Source organism: Molossus molossus, unplaced genomic scaffold, assembly GCF_014108415.1.
Source record: "Molossus molossus isolate mMolMol1 unplaced genomic scaffold, mMolMol1.p scaffold_m16_p_2, whole genome shotgun sequence".
Taxonomy (NCBI): Eukaryota; Metazoa; Chordata; class Mammalia; order Chiroptera; family Molossidae; genus Molossus; species Molossus molossus.
In genome coordinates this window covers 27345403-27364630 of record NW_023425355.1, presented here as the reverse complement: position 1 = coordinate 27364630, position 19228 = coordinate 27345403, and the positions used below count along the sequence as shown (strand labels likewise).

General features: G+C 38.2%; 1 protein-coding gene across 3 annotated transcripts in view; it reads left to right on the top strand.

Annotated features, from left to right (window-relative positions):
- SYTL4 (synaptotagmin like 4) overlaps positions 1-16969 on the top strand; it is a 118287-nt gene extending 101318 nt beyond the window's left edge. For all 3 annotated transcript variants that reach the window (XM_036270646.1, XM_036270647.1, XM_036270645.1), the window contains 5 exons: positions 5475-5636; positions 9697-9805; positions 11611-11710; positions 12457-12665; positions 15331-16969. In XM_036270646.1, coding sequence (XP_036126539.1) covers positions 5475-5636; positions 9697-9805; positions 11611-11710; positions 12457-12665; positions 15331-15479 — 729 coding nt within the window. In that variant the 3' untranslated portion in view covers positions 15480-16969. The remainder of the gene's footprint in view (positions 1-5474; positions 5637-9696; positions 9806-11610; positions 11711-12456; positions 12666-15330) is intronic.
- The last annotated feature ends 2259 nt before the right edge of the window (positions 16970-19228 follow it).

Sequence of the window (19228 nt, the reverse complement as noted above, 5' to 3'; positions counted from 1 at the left end):
AATCAACAAGGAAACAGTGACCCAAATGACACACTAAATCAAATGGATTTAATTGACATTTACAGAACATTTTACCCCAAAGCTGCAACATATACATTCTTCTCAAGTGCACATGGGACATTCTCAGAGAAAGATCACAAACTAAGTTTCTACAATTTCAAGAAGATTTAAGTCATATCAAGCATCATCTCAGATTGTAACACCATTCAACTAGAAATCAACTACAATAAAAATACTCAAAAACATTCCAACACATGGAGGTTAAATATCATGTTATTAAACAATGAATGGGTTATCAATGAGATCAAGGAAGAAATAAAAAAATATTCCTGGAAACATGAAAATGAACACACAACAACACAAAATTTATTGGGCAGGGTGAAAGCAGTCTTGAGAGGGAAGTTTATAGCACCACAGGCCTACCTCAAGAATCAAGAAAATTTTCTAATAAATTATCTAACCCTACAACTTAAAGAACTAGACAGAGAAGAACAAGAAAATCCCAGAGAAAGTAGAAGGAAGGAAATAATAAAGATCAGAGGGAGATAAATGATATAGAGACTGAGAAAACAATACAAAAAAATCAATGAAACCAAGAGCTGGTGTTTCAAAAAGATAAACAAGATTGATGAACCTTTAGCCAGACTTATGAAGAAACAAAGAGAGAGGATCCAATTAAATCAGAAATGAAAGAGGTAAAGTAACACCTGATACCACAGAAATACAGAGGACTGAAAGAAAATACTATGCACAACTATATGCCAACAGATTGGACAGCCTAGGGGAAATAGACAGATTCCTATAAACATATAGTCTTCCAGAACTCAACCTGGAAGATTCAGAAAACCTGAATAGACCAATAACAACTAACGAAATTGAAGCAATAATAAAAAACTCCCAGCAAAGAAAGGCCAGGTCTGGACAGCTACACAGGTTTGTTTAACCAAATATTCAAAGATGAACTAACACCTGTCCTCAAATGTATCCAAACACACAAGAGGAATGAAGACTTCCAACATATTTCTGAGGCCAACATTATCTTAATTCCAAAACCAGATAAAGACACAACAAAGAAAGAAAATTACAAGCCAATATCTCTGATGAACATAGATGCTAATAACCTCAACAACATATTAGCAAATCAGATCCAGCAATATATTTTAAAAAGTTATTCACCATGACCAAGTGGGATTTATTTGAGGGATGCAATGCAGGTACAGTATTTGCAAATCAATAAATGTGATATACCACATAAAATGAAAGATAAAAACTATGATTATATCAATAAATGCAGGGAAAACATTCAACAAAATCTAGTACCCTTTTTTGATTAAAAAAAAACTCTTAGCAAAGTGTGAATAGAGGGATCATAACTTAACATAGTAAAGGCCATATATGACACATCTACAGCCAATATTATACTCAATGGGCAAAATCTAAAAGCATTTCCCTTAAGAACAGAAACAAAAGAGGGATGTCCACTTTCACCAACATAATACTTGAAGTCTTAGCCACAACAATCAGACAAGAAGGAAAAATAAAAGGCATCCAAATTGGAAAGGAGGAAGTGAAACTGTCATGATTTGCTGATGACATAATATTTTACACAGAAAACTCTAAGGACCCCACCAAAAAACCACTATATTTAAATAAATAAATTCACCAAAGTAGCAGGATACAAAATCAACATCCAGAAATCATTGGCATTTTTATACATTAATGAACACACAGAAAGAGATACTAAAAAAAAAAAAAAAAGTCATTTACCAATGCAACAAAAAAATTAAGATACCTAGGAATAAATGTAACCAAGGAGGTAGAAGAACAGTTCTCAGAAGACTACAGAACATTGAAAAAAAAAAGAAATAGAGGAAGATAAAAAATAGTGGACACATATACCATGCTCATGGATCAGAAGAATCAACATCACTAAAATGTCCATACTACTCAAAGAAATCTATAGATTTAATGCAATCCCTATTAAAATACCAATGGCATAGTTCACAGATGTAGAACTAATACTCCAAAAGTTAATATGGAAGCAAAACAGACTCTGAATAGCTTCAACAATTTTGAAAAAGAAGAACAAAGTTGGAGGGATTACAATTCCAGATATCAGGTGATACTAAAAAGCCATTGTAATCAAAGTAGCCTGGTACTGGCACAAGAGCAGGCATATAGATCAATGGAACAGAACAGAGAACCCAGAAATCGACCCAAGTGATTATGGTCAATTAATATTTAACAAAGGAGGCAAGAGCATACAATGGGGTAAAGACAGTCTCTTCAATAAATGGTGTTGGGAAAATTGGACGGGTACATGCAAAAAAAAAATGAAGCCAGACCACCAACTTATACCATACACAAGAATAAACTCAAAATAGATAAAATAATTAAATGTAAGTCATATAACCATAAAAATTCTGGAAGAAACCATAGGGAGGAAAACCTCAGACATGTCAAGTAGCATAATTTTCACTGATATATCACCTAGGGCAATAGAAATAAAGAAAAAAAAATGGGACAACATCAAACAAAAAAGCTTCTGCACAGCAAAAGAAACCAGCATAAAAATGAAGAGAGAACCCACTCTATGGGAGAACATATTTGCCAGTGATACATCGGATAAGGGGTTAATTTCTGAAATATATAAAGTTCTCATACATCTTTAGCTTTCTCTTTTATTATTATTATTTTTAATCTGGGAAACTATTTCACATTCAATTTTAAATGATAGCCTTTCTAGATATAGTAGTCTTGGATTCAGGTCCTTGCAATTCATTACTTTTGAATACTTCATGCTTTTCCCCTCTGGCCTGAAGTGTTTCTGTTGAGAAATCAGCTAACAGCCTTATGGCAACTTTCTTGTAGTTAACTAAGTGTCTGTCTCTTGCTGCCTTTAAGAGTCTCTCTTTGTCCTCAACCTTTGCCATTTTGATGTGTCTTGGTGTGGGTCTGTATTTGTTCATCTTGACTGGGACTCTCTGTGCTTCCTGGACTTGTGTGACTTTTTCCTTTACCAGGTTAGTGAAGTTTTCTGTCATTATTTCTTCAATCAGGTTGTTTATGCCTTGCTTACTTTCTTCTCATACTGGTACCTCTGTGATACAGATGTTGTTTGTTTCACATTGTCCTTAAGTTCCCTTAAATTATTCTCATTCTTTTAAATTCTTTTTTCTTTTTGCTGCTCTTGTTGGGTGTTGTTTTGTACCTTGTCTTCTAAATCGCTGATTTTATCCTCTACATCATCCAACCTACTTTTTAGTCTTTCCAGTGTATTCTTAATGTTTTTCTTCATTTCTGACTGGTTATTTTTTATGATTCCTGTGTCCTTTTCCATGCTGTTGAGCATCCTTATACCCATTACTTTGGACTCTATTTCTGATAAATTTCTTGCCTCCATTTCACTTATGCCCTTTTCTAGCGATTCCTTCTGTTCTTCCATTTGTGGCCTATTTGTTTGTCTCCCCATTTTAGCTGTCTCTTTGTGTTTGTTTTTATGTATTATATAGAACTTCTATGACTCCCAGTGTTAATGGGGTGGCCTTGTGTAGTAGTTGTCCTTTGGGACCCAGTGGGGCAGTCTCCTTGATCTCTTGAATTGGTTGTTCTAGGAATGTCTTTTATGTGGGCACTCCTGTTGCAATTAGAGTTTGATGGCTGTTGTCCTGTACATTGGTGAACTTGACCCTCAGGCTGGCTGACTGTGAGGCTCAACCCCAACCATGTCATAGAAACTGGTGTACAGGTGCTTACAGAAAAAAGTAAAACAAGACAAACCAAAAAACTCAACAACAATAACAAATACAACAACAAAAAAATAAGAACAAAGAGAAATAATAATAAAAGAGACTGAAAGACTAAGGAAAAAATAAAATAAAATAAAAAATAATATGGAAGGAAAGAAGGAAGAGACAAATTTTAATAATAATAATAATAAAGTAAGTAAAATAAAGAATAGGAAAAGAAAACTGGGAAAAATAAGAAAAGAAGAGAGAGGAAAATTATAATAAGAAAAGGAAAGAGAGATATAGGAAGTATCAAAGAATAAAGAGAAGAAAAGAAAAACAGGAAAAACATGAAATAGAAAAACTAAAATAGTGTGAAGAAAAAAAAAGTGGAGTGTGCCTCAGCAATGTTGAGTGCCTGCTGTCATCACCCTTTAGAAAAGCTGTTTGTGAAGATTGTTTGATCTTGCTCCATTGTTGTGTGAAACTGGCCACTTTGTGTGCCAGTTCTGAGCCTCCAAGAGGTTCTCTGGTATAAGCCACTGTCAGATGCTGTCCCCTCCTGGCCCTTGGCAGCCTGTCTGAATCTTGACTGGGTAGAGTTCCTAGTAGTCTGGTGGGTAGGGCTTCCGGGGACCAGAGTTTGGGACTACTGTGGGTCTCATACTTTGAATTTCCACCCTCTGAGCTGCTCTCCCTTCCTCCACAGAAGTGTGCTCAGCAAGGGTATCTGGGATTTGGCAGAGGTGATTCAAACAGTCTCCCATTGGGGTGGTACCCATAACCTGCGTGGGGGAGACAGGCACTTCCTTTCCTTCCCAGGGCTGCATGGGCTGAAATCGCAGGGGAACTCAGAACTGCTTCACTACAATGCAGTGTGCAGCATTATTTATAATAGCCAAGCTATGGAAGCAATCCAAGTGTCCATCAATAGATGACTAGGTTAAAAGGTAGTGTGGTATATACATATACAGTGGAATATTGCTTCGCCATAAAAAAGAATGAAGTTTTACTTTCTGCAACAGCATGGATGGACCTAGAGGATATTATGCTTAGTGAAATAAGTCAGACTGAGAAGGACAAATACCACATTATTTCACTTATTTGTGGAATGTAAAGAACAGAATAAACAAACAAAATAGAAGCAGAATTACAGACACAGAAAACACAGTAATAAATGCCAGAAGGGAGGGGGTTTGGGGAGTCAGCTGGGTGAAAAAGGTGAAGAGATTAAGAAGTACTCATTGGTAGTTACAAAATAGTCATGGGGATGTAAAGTAAAGCATAGGTAATATAGTCAACAATATTGTAATAACTGCATATGGTGCCAGGTGAGTACTTATAATATTAAGGTAGGGGGACACTTTGTAAAACTTATGATTGTCTAACCATTATGCTGTACACCTGAAAGTGATAAAAAAAATGTTGAATATAATCTGTAATTGAAAAGAAAAAAAAAATAAAAACATAATTTGAGATCAGGAATCTCAGTTTTTTTTTGGAATGTTCCAGTATTCTGTTATTCACTCAAGGAAAATGTAATTTCCGGGTCCTCCATGAAATATGGTAGGTTTTTGTCAAATGTGGCAAGTAGAGGCTTTGAGTAAGGAAATTCATAGTGCTTAGGGACTCGAGTAATGTGCTATTTACTACTATGGGCTTTGGGATATTGTTGCTCAGATTTTGGAATAATATTTTCTGAGGAATTATCACTAATTATCTTGGGCTTCTCCTTGTTTTTCACAGTATGAGATCCCAGAATCTCTCCTGGCCCAGAGGACATTGCAGTTCTCAGTCTGGCACCATGGTCGTTTTGGTAGAAACACTTTTCTTGGAGAAGCAGATGTCCAGATGGATTCTTGGAAGCTTGATAAGAAACTGGATCATTGCCTCCCTTTGCATGGAAAGGTAGTCTGCTTTTACTACTCAGGCAGTTTGGATCTGAGGTGGAATTGTCTACAGTGCCCTTTGCTGGTGCATGTTGGTAATATTTTGAATGTAGTTTGCTGTATAATTCTAGTGCGCCCTGCTGGAGTTTCTGAGTTTGACAGTAATTTCAGATCCACTTGTATGGTGGGCAGAGGGTGAAGCCATAATTTTCCTTTGAAAAGTATTTCATCTGTGTGCCACGCTTTTCCTCTTAACCTTCCAGAGTCTTGGACATATCCTAATATCCTAACTTGCACCTCTTCTCCAAGCTAACCTTTTGGGTGTATCCTAATCTGCATCCCTTTTCCAAGCTAACCTTTTCACTAAAGAAGTGGGAAATAAAGCAATTCATGGAGTTCCAGTTGCTGTGCTCTTGGTCACACAAGCTAGGGAACTGGAGATGACACCTCAGGTGAGAGTTTAGCAGTGTGCATAACAGTGGCTGGGATCTGAGTGCAGACATGGATTTGAATCCCGATTCTGCTATTTGCCAGGTAGTTAAGTCACCTAATTTATAAAATAACTTAGGTAAGTCACCTGACTTCTGTGAACCTTAGTTTCTTCATCTATAAAATGGAGATAAGAATATTCCTCTTTTGCAGGATTGTATGCAAAGTACCAATTAGTGCCTGGCACATAATGGACATTCAATAGGTTGCTGTCATTCTGTTTAAGATGAAGTTTCTAAAACAGAGTTAGGACTTCTTGATTATCAGAACTGTTCAGTGGCAAGGTTCTTCTGTAAAAATTTTTTTAAACTATCATTTTAAATGCTAAACGTAGAACATGGTATATAGAATATCTTTGGAAAGATAGACAAGAAACTAGTTGTAGTGGCTACCTCTAGGAAGAGAGACTGAGGTGGGAAGGCAATTTAGTTTTCTCTCTATGCCCTTTTATAATGTTTGAACTTTTTACCATGTGCATGTGTGTGTTATATACACTGCTTATTAAGAAATTAGAAATGAAGGGATTTATATGCACATGGTTCAAAATTAAAACAACATAGACATGTATAAGAAGAAAAGTAGCTTCCATTCCCCAGAAATAGCCACTGTTTATCAACTCCTTGGATATCATTATAGAAATTTTAAGCAGCACAGATGTACACATTTGGATTTACATTTTTTCCTTTTTACACAAATGGGCTCATACAAACCTCATAGTTTATGTTTATATATATATTTATATATCTTGTTTTTTATTTAATAGTTTATCATTTATCATGGACAGCTTTCTCTGCTATCACTTTCAGATATAAATCATTTTATTGTTATATAGTATTCTTTCGTGTGCCTGTATTATAATTTATTTACCATTCCCCCACTGATGGACATTTAACTTGTTTGCTCTTTTTGCTGTTAAAACTATGCTGTAATATGTCTTGGTCTTCTTTTTTGAATGTGACCGTAGGAGAAATTTCTGGTGATGGAATTGCTGAGTCAAAGGAAATGTACATCCAATGTTTTGATAGATACTGCCCTCCAAAAAAATCAGTAACAAATTAAATTTGTCCCTTTAAATACTAGTAAAACAGGAAAGAAACTATAGTATATTATTATAAATTTAGAATTTCTTAAGCATTTGGCACACAAGTCATTCTCTCAGGGGCCTACAGTTGATATAATTATATCAGAAATGTTACTATATACCATCACGAGCTACTGCCAATAAAAAATGTTTCAGATCAAATGAAAAGCTGCATTAAAATGGTAATATTTGTTCTTTGCAATTATTTTGAGCCAGAATGAAAATATGCTGCTGAAACAAACACGCCAATTTCCAGCTAAGGCTAAACTCCAGTTCTTAAGAATCCACTGAAGTTCACAATCTAGAAACTTAAAATTTGTAGACATTTTATAAACAACACAAATACCATTTCAGTATTACATATCTATTTTAACTTAAAACATTCTACATTTATTGTCTCTGATTTGTTTGTATTTTTCCCCAGTAATCCATTTGCCTCCCAGTCAGTTTTCTCTTCCAGGCATCTATCTCCTTTATTATTATTTTTTTACATTGAATTTATTGGGGTAACATTGGTTAACAACATTATACAAATTTCAGGTGTACAACTTTATAATACAACATCTGTGTACTCTATTGTGTGCTCACCACCTGAAGTCTAATCTTCTTCCACCACCTGTATTTGACCCCCTTTACTCTCTTTATCCTCCCCTCACCCCTTTTCCCTCTGGTAACCACTGTTACCTCTATTTTCTCTCTCTCATACACTAAACTTTGTGCATTCTGGGTATGTGGTACATTTTTCTTAAGCGATAAGGGTTATGCCCTCCTGGCATCGATATACTCGGTGATGAGGACCTAGTTTAGAGGAGCCCTGGTGAACTTAGGTAGGTGAAAGGGCACCTCTAGTGTACATCAGCTCATGCTCTGGATATCAAAGCCTGAAGAACAGAGCCATGCTGAGAGAGCCAATAGAGTGAAGCAGTTCTGCTACCCACAGCCAAAGATGATACACCACTTGCTGTTCATCCCATTCATTCACTTTTGTGTTCATTCAGTAAATATTTGTGGAGCACATACTATGTGCCAGGTACTTCGCTAAGTGCCAGGCATACTAGAATGGACAAAAACAGGCTTGATTTCTGTCTTTCTGGCATTTAGATTCTAGTGGTAGAAATAATCATTAATAAAAATAGCCCTGGCCGGTTTGGCTCAGCAGCTAGAGCGTCCGCCGGCAGTCCCAAGAGACCCGGGTTCGGTTCCTGCTAAGAGCATGTACCTCGGTTGCAGTTTGTCCCCTGCCCTGGTTGGGTCGTGAAGGTGGCAGCCACTCAATGTGTCCCTTTCACATCGATGTTTCTCTCTCTCTTCCTCTCTTTCCCTCCCACTCTATCTGAACAAAAAAATAGAAAAAATGTCCTCGGGTGAGGATAAAAAAAAAGTAATGTAAATATATGTGAAATTTAAAATTATGGCATATTCAAATTCTTGCAACAAAGTTCCACCTAGCCATCCAATCTTTGCAAGCTCTCTTTTAAAAAATTATGTTTAAAAAAGAAATAAAAATAAAAAATACTGTTCATCTTTGAAGAGCATTCAAGTGATACATGCCATTCTTATTTTAAAGACGCTATAGATATATAGAGAATAAAATATGAAAACCCTCTTTCCTTTTACCATTCCACCCCCTTCCTTACAAGAAACAAGTATTAAGTTTTTCTGTATCCTTCAGGGCTTTTCTATACAGTGTAGTAGAGTGGTTAAAAGCATGACTATGGAACCAGTCTGTCTGAATTTGAATCCTGCTTCTGCCAGTTACTGTGTGACCTTGAGTAAATTACTTAACCTCTTTGTTTCTTTATTCCATAATCTGTAAAATGGGAACAATAGTTCATAGGGACTATCTTGAGGATTAAACAAAATTATATACTTAAAGTACTTATAATAGTGCCTGGCACAGAGTAAGTACTATTTAAGTGATAATGATAATAATCATTGCTTACATATACATATATACACATGTACAAATATGAATATATTTTAATATAAGTGGGATACTTTTCTGCATCTTGCTTTGGTAACTTAACAGAACATGTTATATATTTTTTTATGTCAGCATGTGGAGATTCACTGCATTCTTTTGATGATTGCAGGCCATATGCCATATGAGGGCATTAAAATCACTCATTTAACTTTTCCTATATTGATTGACATGTAAGTGGTTTCTACTTTTTGGCTATTACTAACAGTACTGGCAGCACGATCCCTCATCAGGGTGTCAATGCCCTGTGAGTTTGTGTGGCAACCTTATTGGATGACCTTTGAGGGTATTAGGAATCTAGTAGCTGTATCACCAAGTAGCAAATTAGTGGGCATTGCAGAAGACTTCTTTGGTTCTTCTGCATCTCCTTCTGAAGAAACTACCTTAGAAACCTGTGGCTGCCATGGCCTAGGGACTCTGGATTGTATTCATAAGCAGAAGGATCCTCATGCTGTGAAGCTGTTTGGGGGAGGTTCCAACAACTCCTGAGAAGCTCAGCTTGACCTGTTGGCTTTCCCTGTGTTTCAGATCAGTGCTGAGTCCCTGACTGGCTTGCCATCATACAAAGGCGAGTTGGTGGTTTCACTGAAATACATCCCAGCCTCCAAACTCCCTGTTGGAGGTGACCGGAAAAAGAGTGAGTTTTCTTTGGGACCCTGGATTTAGCACTTATCTTCTGTACAGGATCTGTATGAGGTGGTCCTGGCTAGTGGCTAGCACTGTTGGAGAGACCAGTTTGAGATGAGCCCTGGATCATCTTCTAGGGAAGATTCCTTTACTTACTAAGTAAGCCTTTTCTGCATTTTTTTAACCAGAAGTGAATGCCTCAGGGTTGGCATTTAATTTTTCTTAGGCCATTAAACTAACTTGGTCTTGTTCTAGTTGTGGCACACTACTAAGAGGGCAGAATAGAACAGAAATTTTGGGGCTGAGAAAGGATGGCTATAAGGGGTGGTGAAATATGAGGGATAGGAAGTTGAAGGCTGAGGAAGAGTGAATCAACATAATAGGCACTGTGCTTGCTAGTGACTATGGATATGTAGATGAATGGGACATGACATTTGCCCTCCCTTTAGGAGCATAGTTTAGCAAGAAAGACAGTCATATACAAAAAGAACACAGATACAGGAGTGATAAATTCTTTTTGGTTATATTTGGGAGAGTTTTAAAGAGGATATAATGATGCAGCTGGACTTAAGACTTTACCAGACAAAAAAGGAAGAAGATGGGGTAAGAAGAGCATTTCCAGAAGGGGAAACAGTATGAGCATGATAAATGTGGAGTGTATATCAGTGTGAGAGAATGAAGTCCTTACTTAGTGGGGCTGGAGTTATAGTATGTAGATGTGGGAATGGGGCTGGAATTGATGATGAGGCTGGAGCCCAACTGAAAAGGACCTTGAACATAATGAATGGTAAGCTGAAACTGATCTGTTGGCAATGGAAAGTCAAAGTTCTTAAAAAGATGCCTACAGCAAGGTCTAATTATAAGATGTGGGCAATCAAAGACATCCCCAAGGAGGTTGTACAAAATTACGAGAGAAGGGAGACAAGGATAGAACCATAGGGAATATTACCATCATAAAGATTGAAGAGAGGAAAAAAGGCCAGTGAGATAGGGGCTTATCAGGAGAAAGCAATGCCAAGAGAGAGCTTGAAAAAGGGAGTGGGGTTTGTGAACAATATTCAAATATTACTGGGAAGTCAGGCCCAATGAGGACTGATAAGACATGGTTTATCAGTGTTAGATTACATTTTCAGTAGAGTAGTTGAAGCACAAACCAGGTTTCACTAGAAACTGGGCAGAGCGAATGAGGCAAAGAAGTAGAGGTGTTGAGTATACTCTTTTTTTCAGGATAATTGATGGTGAAAGAAAGGAAACATATAGAGATCAGCCTGAAAATGAGATAAGGTTGAAGGGCAATTTTTTTAAAGACTTTTTAAAAGAAAAGGTGAGATCAGCAGATATTTAGATTAAGGGGATGGGACCAGTGGAAAAACAGATATTAAAAATGGAAGGTGGGGGTTGAAGTTGATGATGCCTGATGAATCCTGTGAAGTGTGAGTGGGATCAAAAGCATAGTGGAGGAGTCCTTTTTTTAGTGTTTTAACAAATATTAGGCAACTTTATGTCTCTAGGCCTCAATTTTATTATCTATAAAATTAGGATAATAATGGTATATATCTAATAGGGATATTTTAAGAATTAAATGCTTAACACAGAATATGATACAAAATGAGATTTTGACAAGCATTTATTGCTGTTGTTTTTATTGAGTGCTAATTGCTTACTGTCAGGCATTCTGCTAGGTACTGAGACTCCAAGTCAGGTGCAGTCCACTTGCTGCCTTCAGGAGCAAGGAAAGGAAATGCTGTATAGATAAAGCTCAAGAGAAATCTGGGTGTGTAGGGGCTCACTTGCTATGGTTGACATTCCTTACAGGTAAAGGTGGGGAAGGGGGAGAGCTCCAGGTATGGATCAAAGAAGCCAAGAACCTGACGGCTGCCAAATCAGGAGGGACTTCAGACAGCTTTGTCAAGGGGTGAGTCCTGGACCAGCAGGAAACTAACCAGTTTTAGGACAAGAGAGCTGAGAAAAAACAAATTTAACCTTTCTCTGTGGATATTATACTTGTATGTTCTGCCACTTCCGGCAACCAACTTTTTTCCTGAAATTAGGTAATGGCGAAACCACCACTACCACGTTTGCACTGGTCTGAACTCAGTTTGGACTGGACTGTAGTGCTGATTGCCAAAAAGGAGGGTGGTAGACATAGGTTTGACATTTCCTTTGTTACAGACTTATGTTCTTAATTAATCTTTAATTAGAAAAAAAAAAAAAACTCTGTCCCCTGACTGTTAAGATCTGGGGACTCATGACTTTGTTCTCCACAATATTTAAGCAATGCTAGCTTTCCCCAAATTATAGATCACCCCCTGAATTAAGTTTTCTATTAAGTCATGTTTGGCTATGCCTATAGTTACTACCATTGGTTTATTTAAATAGGACCTTGCCCAATTGAAATGGAACCAAATATTTAAAATCCATTTTCATATAATATAATAACATTATATTAATTTTCTCTACAGGTTGAAGGAATTGAATCAGATGAATGATCTAGTGGAGGCAGTAGGAACTCTGCTTCAGATCAAAAGGCAGGAATTGTGTATATTAGGATCTGAGAGTTTGCTCACCTCCCTGGGCTAGGCCTGTGGTAGTGAAAGGAGAATTCAGATACATATTGCCAGACTTAAGTAGGTTGTTGTTTACTGCCCCCTCCCCTGCCAGATACCTCCTTCCCATGAGGAACAAGGCCAGTAAGCGTAAAACTCCTGTGATGAAGAAGACCCTGAATCCCCACTACAACCATACATTTGTCTACAATGGTGTGAAGCTGGAAGATCTACAACACATTTGCCTGGAACTGACTGTGTGGGACCGGGAGCCCCTGGCCAGCAATGACTTCCTGGGAGGGGTCAGGCTGGGAGTTGGCACTGGTGAGAGCTTCTCTGCTTCCTCACTATCTTACAGGCTTCTTGTATATTTCACTCCTAATATACCCAACTTCCTCCCTACGAAGCTTCTCTATGACAAAAGTTGTCTTCTTCTCTTTGAGTTAATATTCAGCCAATATTTACTGAGTGCCTACTGTGTGCAGGCATAGAGGAAGACACCTCATGCACTCTTATGCGTACAGCTAAATGTGACCCTGATTGCCAGGAACACCATCATCCTTCCACCAAAAAATTATGAAAACCTACATATAATTTTCATCTTCTGTCCTGTAATAATGAAAGAAGCGTCCTTTCTAGAAAAGGCCAATCTCTTTCTAAGTGTTCTGGATCATATTCTCGCCTCTCAGTGATCTCAGTTCTTAAATCTCATAGCTCTCCTGTCTGATCAGTTTCATTCTCTCTGCCTCCCTACTGGAGGTGGAAGCATAAGCTGTGGTATTTCTGATCTTAAGAAACAGAAATAAACCTTCCCTTGATCATACAACTCCCCTCTAATTTATTAAAAATAATTGTCTCCACTTCCTCACTTTTCCTTTAGTCTTCAGTCCACTGTGATCTTACTTATGTCCTACCACTCCACTTAGCAATTGCTTCTGCCAAAGTTTTGTTTTTATCTTACTAGAATGTTTAATGCTATTCAACATAGCTGATTATTTCCTTTTTTTTCTGAAATATTTAGCTCTTACTGATGTTACACTCTTGATTCCCTTATAATTCACTGCTCACCTTCTCAATGTTCTTTGTGGGTTCCTCATTCTATATCCAAACTCTGAATATTAGTATTTCTCAAGGCATAGTATTGGATCCTTTTCTTTTCTCTCTGTATACTCTCTGTATTTCTGTGGCCTTAAATAGTACAGTGATACCTCGGTTCTCGAACGCCTCGGATTTCGACCAAATCGGTATTCGACCAGGAGATTCGAGAAACTTTTGTCTTGGAATCCGAACAAATATTTGGAACTCGAACTTCCGAGATGAGCCGAGTTGAGCCGAATGGCGTTCATTCGGCCCAGCGCGCCTTGCTTGCGTCATCGGTGTGAGTGCAGAGAGAGAGTCACGCTTTGTGGAGAGAGTCACGCTTTACACTGAATTTAACCCTTAGACATACTGTACACTTTTATTTCTTGTTGAGACTTATGTTTTTCTACATATTATATACAAATTAGGCCAGTAAATAGGCATTTTCTGGGGCTTGGAACGAATTAATCCAGTTTCCATTATTTCCTATTGGTTTCATTGCTTCGGTTCTCGAACAATTTGGTTCTCGACCGTCCTCCTGGAACGAATTATGTTCGAGAACCGAGGTATCACTGTACTTGCATATTAATAACTCATACAAAGCATTTAACACACAGTATCTAGGATGATGTTTTTACCAATGTAAGCTAGTTCATGTCAGTTCCCTGCTTAAAACCCTTCAGTGGCTTCCTGTTGTACTTACAACAATGTTCTCAGCATGCCTACAGGCCCCATATGATCAAGACCTTATCTGTTCCTTTATGATCCATCCTTGTATCTCTCCTGCTTGCTTACTATGCTCCAACCACAATGACTTTCTTTCTGCTCTCCAAATATACCAGGCTTATTCCCACTTTATAACCTCAGCAATCAGTGTTCTCCCTGTCTGGAAGGGCTGGCTCCACCACATCTTTCAGATTTTGACTCAAATGTTTCCTTCTCAGAGAGGCCCTCAGACCACTCCAGCTAAAGGATGCCCTGATCTAGGCACTACAAATCATCTTGTTTACTAACTTCATAGCATTTACCTCATTATTTGAAATAGTCTTGTTTATTTACATGAATATTTTCTGTCTTCTCTATTTAAATGTAAGCTGCAGCCCTGGCCAGTTTGCTCAGCAGTTAGAGCATTGGCCTGCAGACCAGAGAGACCTGGGTTCAGTTCCCGCTAAGGGCACGTACCTCGGTTGCAGTTTGTCCCCAGCTCAGTTGGGGTTGTGTGGGTGTTAACCAGTCAATGTGTCTCTCTTAGATGATGTTGCTCTCTCTCTTCCTCCCTCTCTCTCTCCTGCTCTATCTGAAGATAAATGCAAAAATGTTCTCGGGTGAAGATAAAAAATAATAATAATAAATAAATGTAACCTGCATAAATGCAAGGCTTTCTCTGCTTTGTTCACCATTGTATTCCCTATAGCCTAGAAGAGTACTGGCATACAGTAGGCACTTAGTAAATGTTTACTGAATGAATGGATGTACAAGAGAATAGGAATGAGGCCACATATAATCCTAACTTTAGGCCTGGGGTTTACAACCAGAGAAAAGGGTGTCAGCTTCTTCATTTTTAAAAGAAAACACATTTAAGTCAAGTTGGCAATAAAAGAAGGGTGGTAGCTCTGGCACAAGGTGTCAGATGTCAGAGCTCCACACCATCCTCAAAATAAGAGGTCTCTAACTACTGGTGTCCCATTTGGAGTCCCATGTCATCAGTCAAGTCTCTTGATAGAGTCTCAGAAGCACAGAAATAGCTGTGCAGGATCATCATGGAACAGTTCCCAGACTGCTGTTCCTACCAGCCCATCTTTATAGCACACTGTCTTTTATGAGGTGGCCACCCTCATTGTATAACCCATCTTTTCTGATGGACTGAGGGGTGGCGTCCTATTCACCCTTTTCTGGTGTTTTTTTCTAGGAATCAGTCATGGGGAAATGGTGGACTGGATGGACTCAACTGGGGAAGAAGTGAGCCTGTGGCAGAAGATGCGACAGTACCCAGGGTCTTGGGCGGAAGGGACTCTGCAGCTCCGTTCCTCAATGGTCAAGCAGAAGCTGGGCTTATGATTCCCTGCCATTCTCTGCAGGCCCAGCCTTGGCCAGGGAAAATTCGAGGAAGTGAAGGAACCAAGAGTAAAGATTTGTAATTTAATGTGTGTGTGTTATGTCTGTGTGTATTCAAACATGTATTTCTACAAATCTCATTATGCTAGAGTATTGCAGACTCATTCCCCTTTTGAAAGCAGGCTCAAGAATAAGAGTCTCTTCAAAATGTTATTTGTGCATAATCTAGTATACTTGCAGAGTCCATTCTTTCTTATATTTTTCTGAGGTTTAATTAACTTATAGAATGTTTTAAAACAACTTTTTATTTCTTGTCTTACTCTCCTTGTTCCTACTTCCCCAGGAAGCCCTGGCTACCACTGGCATTAGTACTAATCTATGCTTAAATATGTTCCTGATCTGAGGCCAAGGCTCTGGGAAGCAGGGTTGGGTTACTAAAGAAACGGAATGGTAGAAAGGTGAGTAGGTCCACTCTTTCTTCTCTAATTTATACTTTTAACTCATTTTCTACCTTGATAAATTTCTGGAATTTAGCTTTTAATTCCTTGTTTTTTCAAGCAGTTTCTGCCTTGCTTGAGTCTAATGATTTTTTTGAAATGCTAAGAAATTTCTTCAGTTCCTTCTGGTTCTAGCCACCTTCATTATACCATATAATGGAGCTGCTTTTAAAAAGCACTTTAATTAAATAATAGCCTTTTGACCAAGCCATGGACATTCCCAGCAAGTACTTCTTAATGGTTCCAGAGGAACAGTGACTGAGGCTGAAGTGTCTTCCAGTCTGTGTTGAATTCTTTACATTTAAATTGATAGAACAGTTGTTGGAGAGCTCATTTCTCTAATGAAAGGCAAGACATCTTCACTTTCAACATGTATCACATCTTTCTTAGCATTTGTTTCCACAATATATTACCACACAGAATATGGTCTACATACCATTATGGTCACCAGAATAGCCAAGTACTGTCTAAACAGGTCCAGTGTTTCTCCAGGCTGGGCACTGTTAGTGCTCTAAGAGAATGTGTTCAGAGAATCTCCCAGTTACTCTGACTTCCTTCTTGAAGTGGTTTCATTCTTATTTTTTTCTGTTGTTTCCTAAACTTGACCTAGGTGTAATATGGGAGTAGTGTGTTGAGACCATTCTAAGAAGGGTCTTAGTGATCTAAGGCTTATTTTCTGAAACTTGTTGTTCCAAGTTGACCTTTTTTATTCTTCACATGTATCTACACAAAGTTATTTGTGAAAGGAGTGTATACTGTAGAAGAAATCCCTATCAATCTAGTCATCTGCTTGCTGACTCTCCTATAAAGCCATTGGATTGAGGGAAGCTAAGGTGGTTTCTATTGTATGTGTTAACTGAATGGAGGAGTATTTTTAAAAGGTTTATTTGGTGTGGATTGATATTGTAATGGAAGGCATAACTTGGGGTACTGGGCCGTAACTTGCTCCTTTGTTCTCCACCCCATGAAATGTACTTGTTCTTCAATAAAGTGTTCCCATTTGTCAAGTGTTTGTATTTGTTAGTTCTATAGATGCTTTGTCTCTGATGTCCTGACTTCCTGTTATTGCTCTTCACGTAACTTGAAGGATAAGAACCAACATGACAGATGCCCTTGCCTGACCATCCCGTACAGATCCAAAGAAAATTTCCCTTTTCCCGAATTGCTTCCTGATTCCTCCACTGAGCTCTGATCCATTGACCTTTGTGTTGGTATCTATGGAATGAACTGAGAAGCCATCTTAAACGTGGGGCCAGTTTTCTTTCTCTCAAGTACCAAGAGAACTCATCCTTTAGCTTTGTGCTCCCTCCCTACCACATGCTGGAGGAAGGAGAGTGATGTGCACAGGGGGAGATGTTCCCAGCTGTAAGTGATCCTTAAACTTCTCTAGGCAGTGTAGGACCTTTTCCCCTTCATTCCTACTGCAATTGTTTAGTTTTAAGAGATAAATAACACAGATGCTAAGTAACCCATCTCAGAAATAAGGCTCTGGGTTCCTAAATAGGCCCAAGTGACTCTTGACCTCTTGTGCAAAAAGGGCATTACTATATATTTAAGGCCTTCTGCATACAAGACTTTATGCTAGGTACATTATATATTATTGTTTTAATTTCTCCAAGAACCATATGAAGTAGGAAAATTTACCTTTTCACAGGCGAGGAAAGTCAAGGCAAGAGTTGGGATTTGAATCAAGTTCTGACTCTACAGTACCATGCTGCCTCCTACAAGGATGATATGTGTGTTATAGGTAAATATTCCAAGGAAGGAATAACTCCTCTCTTCTAAAATATCCAAAGAAACAAAATACCAGTGACATATTTCATAGAACTAGAACAAATACTTCAAAAGCTCATATGGAACCCAAAAAGACCCCGAATAGCCACAGCAATCTTGAAAAAGAAGAACAAAGTAGGTGGGATCACAATACCAGATATCAGGTTATACTACAAAGCGACTGTAACCAAAACAGCCTGGTACTGGCACAAGAACAGGCATATAGACCAGTGGAACAGAACTGAAAACCCAGAAATGGACCCAAGGCAATACGCTCAATTAATATTTGACAAAGGTGGCAAGAGCATACAGTGGAGTAAAGACAGCCTCTTTAATAAATGGTGTTGGGAAAATTGGACAGGTACATGCAAAAAAATGAAACTAGACCATCAACTTACACCATACACAAAAATAAACTCAAAATGGATAAAAGACTTAAATGTGACCCGTGAATCCATAAAAATTCTAGAAGAAAATGTAGGCAACAAAATTTCGGACATCATACGGAGCAGAATTTTCACTGATACATCACCTAAGGCAACAGAAACAAAGGAAAAAATGAACACATGGGACTACATCAAACTAAAAAGCTTCTGCACAGCAAAAGAAACAATCATCAAAACGGAAAGGCTACCCACTGTATGGGAGAGCATAATTGCCAATGATGTATCAGAGAAGGGGTTAATTTCCAATATATATAGAGTGCTCATACAACTCAACAAAAGGAAGACAAAGAACCCAATTTAAAAATGGGCAGAGGATCTAAATAAACACCTCTCAAAACAGGACATACATATGGCTAAGAGACACTACTTAAAGCAAGATTGACCTGCCTTGATTATTCAATAAACAAAACAAAAGCTCTTCAATTTTTTAAAGCATTTATATGTGAGAGTCAGGCCCAGATGGGAACAACAAGTGTTGGCAAGGGTGTGGAAAAGGCCTCTTCATGTTAGCACTGGGCCTTTGACCTGCTCCTCTGCTCTGGCTTGCCATTTTGCATATTAATGATAAAGACAAGAAAGGGTATTCATTTTGCCTTTAGAACCACAGACCCTGTCTGACCAAATACTTCCCACATTCACTCATTTTATTTTGCCTTTTGCCTATAACTTGCCTGCCATCTTTCACAACTCCTGTACTTCCCTAGAGGGAACAGGGAGAAAGAAACCTTTTTGTTCCAAGTTTGATAATTTCCTCCATGTCTCATTCCACTCAACAACTGCCTAACTTTTGATTTTGCATTTTAAAAATGAGATTTCCACTAAATCCCCCACCCCCAGTGGAAACAGCTTCTCTATGACTTATCACTACCCCCATATGTTCTGGGCTAATGATTTATGTCCCATCTCTCTGCTTTGGGGAGTGAATTTTCACAACCTGAAAGCCTTTCATTTCCCTCTTTCCTCCTGGGCCCACTCTGAGTCTGGTGTGTGACTTGGATTATATATAGAAGGTAAAATCTTTCTCCTTGCTTGGAGC